The following is a 9,656-nucleotide window of genomic DNA, read 5'->3' on the forward strand; positions in this document are numbered from 1 at the left end:
GTCATGTCTGTTTGTTTTGTCTGAACAAGCATATTGAAATCTCAGGAGAAGGATTATGTCTCATTTTTTAACCCCGTAGTGTCTAGTATTATGCCAAATCCATAGTAGGTACTCAAAAAATGATCAGTCAGCATATATAAAGTAAAATAAGAAGTCCATTAAACATATCTATATATGTAGAAACCCCACATGATAAAAACGTGTTTTGCCAGTATTAAAAGTGATTTGTGTGGAACTGCTCTTAAGGTATTACAAACTAGGAATAGGTTACATTTTCAAAGTATACTACACTTATGTATATTTTTTTAACCTCTGGAAGCACAGAACATGAATTTACATTTTAAAGCAAAATTTTCAAAACTTAGAAGAATTAGGATCATTTTTTTCCTATTAGCCTTCTTGAGAGCACAAATTTTTGAACCTCTGCTATAATACCACATCATTCTATGTGTTGCAGAAACTCTGTTTAACAGAGCAATGTCCCTGTCATTATGGAACTTACATTCTAATGGAGACAGGCCATAAACAAGGTTTATAATTTCAAGTAAAGATAGGAGAAATGAAGCAGGTTATAGGTTTTCAGCAGCTGAGACTAGACCGGAAAAACCTGTTCAAAGGGATGATGTTTAATTTAATATTTGAGCAGAGATTTAATGGAAGGAGAAATATGGTAAAAGACCATCTAGGAAGAGAAAATGGCAACTACAAAGGCCCAGAAGTGGCACAAGCTTCCCATTTTTGTGTTTATTCTAAGACCAATAAGAAACAAAAGCATTGGACCTAAGTTTTTTTTTTTTTTAAGTTGTCAGGGTTTGTTTATTTGTTTAACTGGTTTTGGAGACAAAGTCTCACTCTTACCCAGGCTGGAGTGAAGTGGCATGATCTCAACTCACTGCAGCCTCTGCTTCCTGGGTTTAAGCTGTTCTCCTGCGTCAGCCTCCCAAGTAGCTGGGACTACAGGCACACGCCACTATGCCCAGCTAATTTTTTTGTATTTTTAGTAGTGATGGGGCTTTGCCGGGTTGCTCAGGCAATTCACCCACCTCGGCCTCCCAAAGTGCTGGGGTTACAGGCATGAACCTCATCCACCCATAAGTTGTTAGGTTTAAAGTCTTAAATAGTTTGGAGTTTATGAGTACTATATTAATTAGGGTTTATGAATACTACAGTAATATAAGACTTCACTCCTGTAATGTTTTTATATCTTCTCAAGTGTGACTTTTGTAAGCCTTGAAGACATTGAAGTTTAATTTGAAATAGGTTTTATATACTTAGGCTTTTTACCCAATCCCTTAATGACTTGATAGAACCAAATCACCAGAAATGATAGTATAAATGAAGAACAACTTAAGTTTTGTAATCTTAATATCAAAAAGCTAAAAAGTTAAAAACCAAAATAATCATTAAAAAGGATGTTTTTAGTTCTGTAAGGACTGGATTTTCGTAAGATTGGCTAAGAAGATTGATTATGAAGGATCAACATAAGATTAGTTGTGGTATTCCTTATCTATTTTTAGTCTTTGTAGTTTGTACATGGGACTATGGGCAGAAGAGGTTCCTGGCCAGGCGTTGTGGCTCACGCCTGTAATCCCAGCACTTTGGGAGGCCAAGGCAGGCAGATCACCCGAGGTCAGGAGTTCAAGACCAGCCTGACCAACATGGAGAAACCCCATCTCTACTAAAAATACAAAATTAGCAGGGCGTGATGGCGCATGCCTGTAATCCCAGCTACTCTGGAGGCTGAAGCAGGAGAATCATTTGAACCTGAGAGGTGGAGGTTGCGGTAAGCCAAGATCGTGCCATTGCACTCCAGCCTGGGCAACAAGAGCGAAACTCCATCTCAAAAAAAAAAAAAAAAAGGAGGGGGGAGGTTTCCAGTAATCAGAAGTGAGACCATTTTAGATGCTAGGCCCAAAAATATGATAGATAATTTCATCCAAGATACGGGCAGAGCATCTAGTTTACCTTGTGTAGAATACCTAGAAGGAACTTAAAGGTTCCTTCTGTGAATAAATGTTTTGGTCTTTGTAGCCTATTAGCCTGGTTAGGTATTTTTGAGATAATCTAAATGATATTAATCACATATAATTACTTTAGTTCTCACTTTTATCTACTTCATTTTCCTATACTTTGCTTCCTTTAGGTTTGTGAAATGAAGAACTGTAATAAATGCATCTATTTTGAAGCTAAGAAAAAACAAGATCTCTATATGTGGTAAGAGAATGTATTAAGATATTGGTTAAACTCCTTTATTTAAGTGGATTTGTTCTTTGTGCCTTTTATGTTATAGACTCCTAGTCTTTCATGGTAAGAGGTTGAGAATGAATAAAACTTTTTTGATTTCACAAAACTTGATACCTTTAAAGAAAATTAAATATATGAATATAAGCATATTATTTATGGTGAATAGGTGGTAAGCATTGACTGCATTCGCTGATCAGTTGAAAAAGCTTCCTCTATATCTTTCAGGCTTTCAAATTCACCTCATGGACCGTCTGCTAAATTCCTTGTTCAAAATAGTAAGTTGACTCAATAAAATTTTTTAGATGAGGAAATTAAAAATAATCTTTTGAAATAGTTGTGCAAAAGTTGTAACTATTTTTGTTTTCGTTGCAATTTTTCTAGTTCATACCCTTGCTGAACTAAAGATGACTGGAAACTGTTTGAAAGGTTCTCGGCCCCTTTTGTCTTTTGACCCTGTAAGTTTCTCATTCAGTGTATGAGGTCTAATTTTCTTATCTGGCGTGGTTGTTTTTAGTAGATATAGTTGTGTAATTCAATTTAGTTTCACCCTCACCTTGATTTTATGGATTATCAATTATTTCAGGCACATTTATAATGAGGTTATAGAAACAAATGAGCAAACAGTTTTAAACAAGGCAATCTACTGTTAAATAATATGCTTCCTTTATTTTTATAGGCTTTTGATGAATTACCACATTATGCTTTGTTAAAAGAACTCTTAATTCAGGTAAATATCTTTTAGCTATCCAAAATATACATGATATGTCTTGGAATAAGGAACTAACATACACTTTTTAAACTAGATCTTTAGTACACCACGGTATCATCCCAAAAGCCAACCATTCGTGGACCATGTGTTTACTTTCACCATTTTGGATAATAGGATATGGTTTCGGAACTTTCAGGTAAGCTTTACTTGATTTTTTAAATTATACCTTCTTTTTAACGGAATTAAATTTATTTATTTATTTATTTATTTATTTATTTATTTATTTATTTATTGAGACAGAGTCTCGCTCTTGTTGCCCAGGCTGGAGTGCAGTGCCACAATCTCGGCTCACTGCAACCCCCACCTCCCGGGTTCAAGCTTCTCTTGCCTCAGCTTCCTGAGTAACTGGGATTACAGGCACCCGTAATCACGCCTGGCTAATTTTTTTAGTTTTAGTAGAGATGGGGTTTTACCATGTTGACCAGGCTGGTCTCAAACTCCTAACCTCAGGTGATCCTCCCACCTTGGCCTCCCAAAGTCTGGGATTCCAGGCGTGAGCCACTGCGCCCGGCCTAATTTTTTTTTTATTAGAGATAGAGTGTCGCAGTGTTGCCTAGGTTGATCTTGAACCTCCTGGCCTCAAATGATCATCCCTCCTCAGCATCTTGAGTAGGTGGGATTACAGGTGTGAGCCACTGTACATGACCAATTTTTAATTAAACTTTTAGATAAGGATATACAGGGTCTGCATACACAAAAAATGCAAACAATCCTTTTGTTTTAAATAGCTTCCTTTTCCCTAAAGAGATTGCTGCAAGTAACTATGTAGTGTCTTATACTTTAAGTGATCTCTACCTACTTCTATTCATGACTGTTAGTTGATACAGAGTATGGATTTCCTAATAAGCCATTATATATTTCACTTTATAGAAAAGGAATAGCTTGAAAATCCATGAGATACTTGGGTTCCTAATTTGTGGAAAGTGCTGTAAAGGATACAGTAAAATATAAGTTTCTCTCTAAAAGCTTTAAAACCACCTCAAGGGTTAAGACCTAGCAAAATGTAATTGCTATAGAAGGCATTCAGTGGCAACTGTTAGATGATGAGTCATACAGTGACTCATTCAGGAGAAAAGAAGAGGTGATTCTAGAAATCTTGAAGCAGGAGTTTGGCAGGATAAGTGCAGAAAGATGAAGAGGTGGAAGAGAACAAGAACAAAATTTTAGACAGCACATGACATAAACTGAGCTCTTTTCTGCATATTTTATATTGGATACCTGGCATGTGAGTTGAACACATCCTCCTAACCTCTGAGGGCAGACATGCCTGAACTAATAGATAACATAAGTATTTGTTGTTCAGAAGTCACCTTTTAATTCCATAATCAGTAGCTATGAAATAAATTTGGCTACGTATCCTTTTAATCTATCTTGAATTAGATTTATAAACAATTTAGGGATTGGTTTACATTTCAACAGTTCCCCCATAATATGCTTTAATACATTTTGTTAATAGTGGTTACTATTTTAAAATCCTATTTAACCACAGTTTTTCAAGGATATATGCATTGTGAGAAGCAAGATGTAAACCAAAATCGAATTACTCAATTTGAAAAGTACACACTGAAAAAACATTTTTCCATGATGACTTCCTATAAGTACTAATAGATTTCAGAAAATACTGATGATTTGGCATTTACCAAGTTTCACCCCCACCTTGATTTTATGGATTATCAATTATTTCAGGCACATTTATAATGAGGTTATAGTCAGTATACCTTTTTGGAATAATGTAACCAAACCAAAACGAAATGTTTCCTTTTTATTAAAGATCATAGAAGAAGATGCTGCTCTTGTAGAAATAGGACCTCGTTTTGTCTTAAATCTCATAAAGATTTTCCAGGGAAGTTTTGGAGGACCAACTTTATATGAAAATCCTCACTACCAGTCACCAAACATGGTAAGCTGTTGTTTTGTTCAGTAGTCTTCAATGTACCGGAACCCTTTGGCCAAAATGATTCTGTGAAGTAATTGCTGTTTTATTACCTGTGAAACTGAATTTGGTTTTTGCTGCATAGAGACTTGGAAATTACTCCTTTTTTTCATGACACTGGCTGAAGGGATGTAAGGTTCATAACTGAAAGTTTTTGCCTTATATAAAATGTTTATTTTTATTTCAAAAGCGTCTAACCTTTTTTTTTTTTTTTAAATTTTAGCATCGGCGTGTCATAAGATCCATCACAGCTGCAAAATACAGAGAGAAACAGCAAGTGAAAGATGTGCAAAAACTGAGAAAGAAAGAGCCGAAGACTCTTCTTCCACATGATCCCACTGCAGATGTTTTTGTAACGCCAGCTGAGGAGAAACCAATAGAAATACAGTGGGTAAAACCAGAGCCAAAAGTTGATTTGAAAGCAAGAAAGAAACGGATTTACAAAAGGCAAAGAAAAATGAAACAGAGGATGGACAGTGGGAAAAAAAAATAAGTCAATGGAAACCTGATTTGTTTTTCAGTTACTTTATATTTATTTTGTATTCAATGTGTAAATACTTTTATTATCTGATACTATCTTATGTCTAATTAGTGTAGCATTTAGAAGAAAGAAAAATTAAGATCTTAAAATCAGTGATTATCTTTTTCTAAATAAAATATCACCAGAATTCATAAGTTAATTTCTGATTTCTTTTTGAAGTTTATATTGCTAAAAATATAGCACACTTAATGTAGCCTGTTCTCTTGGGTTGGAATTTTTGGTTTAGCAAAGCTGAAATTCAGACATTTATTAGGTCCTATTATTTGTAAAAGCATTCAACACTTCAAGAGCATCGATTGTGGATGGTAAAGTAGGAGTAGACTGGTAGAAAGGAAAGCATCTCACTGAAGTTTACTTTACTCTTGAGTCACCAGCTAATGAAGCCATTGAAGAACCAACCTCTGATCTGTCACTTCAGAAAAGAGGACATTAAAATGTTTAGATTTTGAGAATCAAATGCGTTAATGGCTGTGTCGAAAGCACTTTGTGAATTTTTTATTTTATTATATTTTATTTCTGAGGTGGAGTTTTGCTTTTGTTGCCCAGGCTAGAGTGCAATGGCGCGATCTCGGCTCACCGCGACCTCCACCTCGGTGGTTCAAGCGATTCTCCTGCCTCAGCCTCGCAAGTAGCTGGGATTACAGGCATGTACCACCACGCCTGGCTAATTTGTTATTTTTAGTAGAGTTGGCGTTTCTCCATGTTGGTCAGGCTGGTCTCGAACTCCTGACCTCAGGTGATCTGCCCGCTTCAGCCCCCAAAGTGCTGGGATTACAGGCATCAGGCATGAGCCACTGAGCCCGGCCAAATTACATATTTATTTTAGAAGCAGTGTATGTAGATTACTTATTTAGAAAACTAATAGTAAAAGAAGAAAAAAATAGGACAGTTGTTAGAGGGGATACCAGAACATTTGAATTTTTTCTCACATGAAAGAGAAACTGCTTATTGTGTAAGGGGGCACTGGGCTTAATATGGGTAAATTAGTAACAGGGAAAGAAGATTCTGAGTACCAGTGACCATGGAGGTAGGTGGCTGCTGACATAGACAGATAGAAATACAATAATATATAACACACATATCTAATGAAATTACACATGCTGTTTCATCACCTGCTTTTTTGACTGCACACTGTTTTTCTATGTGTGTGTTCTACGTGTTGACTTGCTAATTGCATAGTATTCTGTGTACCATAGCTATGTAATCAGTATTTACAGTTTTTCCTCTTTTTTTTTCTTGCTGGTATCAATGCTTGTAGTGAATCTATATATGTTACATATGTCTTTTTACACAACACTTTTGGTTTCCTAGAAGTGCAACTTAGGTTAAAGATTATGAACTCTAAGCTTTTTGCTTGCTCCCTCCACCACCATAACCTCACTAGAGGTTAGAGGGTTCATTTCCTTGTCCCCTTACCAGTTTCACTATGCATGAAAGAATCTGTCAATAGGTTAAAAAAAAAAAACACTTTTTTTTTTTATTAGTTACTGGTTTATCCTTTTTGACTGGACTAATGTTTTTCTGTAGTAGGACTGTCTTTTATTGATTTTGTAAGCACTTTTATATAGTAAGTTTATTGTAGATATCTTTCCTAGTTCACTTATATTTTAATTTTATGTCTGTATTATTTTAAGTCTTTAGGCAGAATGATCAATATTCATGGTTTTTTTCCCTTAAATTTTTTGTTAAGGAACGGCCTTCCTGAGTGTTTAATTGGCTACTTATCTTGAAATAGTAGAAATTAGGAAACTTGAAATCTTAAAGTCATCTAAATTATGCAGGTAATTCAGGTCAGAGGTTCACTTGAAATACTTGTATGTGACTAGGGCCAAATCTGGTTAAATGGAAAAAAAAATAAAGTAGCCATTATTTTATTTAGGCAGTTGAATATAGTCTTGGATAAAAATAAGACAGCCGTATTCAGAATTTGTTTTTAAACATCCACATCTCAGGAACAAGTTAATTATAGGTTATAAAGTACATCAACAAGTTGGAAGTGTGAGTAGAGATACAAACTTGTACTTTTGATGTGTGCATTGTGCAGTTTTGGTGTAATTTCCGATTTCACAATTTTCAGTTAACAGTTTCCATATAGAGGTATCCTTACATCTCCAATTCCCTTTCACAATTATATGGATATCTTATTTGAGAATTCTTCTGGAATGGAACATCTCTAAGTCTGTGGTCATTTAAAGGGTACCTATTTAATAAAAGATGTTCCTTTATTAGCAGCAGGGTCTTGCTCTGTCACCCAGGGCTGTAGTGCAGTAGTGTGGTCATAGCTCACTGCAGGCTGTAACTCCTGGGCTCAACTATTCCTACCTCAGCCTCCTGAGTAGGTAGGACTACAGGCCCACACCACCATGCCTGGCTAGTTTTTTTTTTTTTTTTTTTTTTTTTTTTTGTAGAGGCAACCACCACGCCTGGCTAGTTCTTTTTTTTTTTTTTTCTGTAGAGGCAAGTTCTCACTATGTTTCCCAGGCTGGTCTTGAACTCTTGGGCTGAAGGGATCCTCCCGCCTCAAATTCCCAAAGTGCTAGGATTACAGGCAGGAGCCACCATGCCCGGTCAAGATGTTCCTTTAGACTGAAGTTTATATCCAGCATAGTTACCTTTATACAATGTTAGAGGCAAAAATCCCTCTTTCTTCAGAAGGTAAAAGAAGTGAGTGATTCCTAGAGGCTGTATCCAAAACCAAATTAAGTTGGAGGGAGAAAATACTCCAAATTAAGTTGGAGGAAAACTTTCCTTGTCCTTTTTTGTCACTCGCCCCCCGCATCCCCACTGCCCACCATCTCAATTCTGTTCTCAGGAGGGGAAAGGTTTCATATTCCCCCAAACTCAGACTTCTCAATCCTTATCCATTACCAATTTACCAACTAACTGAGACTGTGTAGAATCTTCCTCTGGAAAAAAGGAAAGTGTATGAATTCTGAGTAGTGAGTTGGTTGGTCAGTGGTGTGTGGAAGTAACCTGATGAAGCTTAGTGTTGGTTTCTTTTATTTTACCGCGGGCAGCATATTGGGGAAGAGAAGGATAACCTTCCTAAACCACTTGGGTACCCCAACCCTGTGCAATAGATATTAGCAACATAGCTTACCATACATGGTTGGTAAATACAACCCACACCTAACTGATGCATGTAAACTTTCCACATTAGAGTGAAATATATTGGCGTATTAATGCATTTTTAATAACAATTATGGTATTATTTTGATACCTTATCAAAGTGTTTGGAATAGTTGTGCAGATCTTCCATCTTGTAATACAATGTAATACAGCTAGTCAGATCAACCAAAACCTACTGGTTAAATACTATCCTTTAACTGCTTTCTTAACCTAAACCGATCTTGGAAAGGTAGGATTAGAGGCCAGAAAGTTAGGATTAAAGAGTGATGGATGGATAGATGAGCACAATTTCATCCATGGTGGTGGTAAGGCTTTTCATTATTTTTAAGTGTGTCGATGCTTCCCTTTTAAATTGTTTCAGCTTAAATAATCTTACTGTCCTTTCTTATGCATATTGGTCAAGATGATCAATACCAGAGATCTTAAGTGGCAGCTGAAGGGAATTAAAAATTGAGATAAAAAACCTGGTATTCTGTCAAACCGAATTCTGCTATTGTATTAGCTGAGAAGGCTTGAGTCAACCACTTGACCACTTGGAGTCTGAATCGCCTCATCTATAAAAACGGGGCTCCATTGATAAATTCCAATCAGGTATTTTCCAGAATCCTCTCCCATCTCATCTCCTGTCTCCCCCTTCAGCCCTCAGGTCGGCAGCCACTCACACTGACCGCCATTTGTGCCCCTCACAATGACACCAGCGTGGCCCTGCCTCCCTCCCGCGCGGCCCCGCCTCTCACCCCGCAGAGGCCCCGCCTCTCACCCCGCAGAGGCCCCGCCTCTCACCCCAAGGCCCCGCCTTCCTCCTGCTCTTCCCCGCCAAGGCCTGCCTTCCTCCCACGCGGCCCGCCTCTTTCTCCGCCAAGCTCCCGCCTTTCTCCTGCGCGGCCCGCCTCTCTCTCGCCAAGACCCCGCCTTCCTCCCGCGCGGCCCCGCCTCTCACCCCGCCGAGGCCCCACCCCCTCCCTCGCGGCCTTTTCCGGAACAGAGCCCACCCCTAGCCCATGCGAAGCGGCGGCCGTCGGCACCGCCCCCTCCGCGCT

At 37.7% G+C, this 9,656-nt stretch overlaps 1 protein-coding gene across 1 annotated transcript in view; it reads left to right on the forward strand.

The window, feature by feature from the left end:
• The window catches only part of BRIX1 (biogenesis of ribosomes BRX1), a 305,669-nt gene extending 300,051 nt beyond the window's left edge, over positions 1–5,618 (forward strand). The window contains exons 5-11 of the mRNA XM_050793858.1: positions 2,144–2,214; positions 2,470–2,519; positions 2,626–2,699; positions 2,921–2,971; positions 3,048–3,149; positions 4,785–4,913; positions 5,170–5,618. Of these exons, the coding sequence (XP_050649815.1) occupies positions 2,144–2,214; positions 2,470–2,519; positions 2,626–2,699; positions 2,921–2,971; positions 3,048–3,149; positions 4,785–4,913; positions 5,170–5,439 (747 nt within the window). The 3' untranslated portion in view covers positions 5,440–5,618. The remainder of the gene's footprint in view (positions 1–2,143; positions 2,215–2,469; positions 2,520–2,625; positions 2,700–2,920; positions 2,972–3,047; positions 3,150–4,784; positions 4,914–5,169) is intronic.
• The last annotated feature ends 4,038 nt before the right edge of the window (positions 5,619–9,656 follow it).

Source organism: Macaca thibetana, chromosome 6, assembly GCF_024542745.1.
Source record: "Macaca thibetana thibetana isolate TM-01 chromosome 6, ASM2454274v1, whole genome shotgun sequence".
NCBI lineage: Eukaryota > Metazoa > Chordata > Mammalia > Primates > Cercopithecidae > Macaca > Macaca thibetana.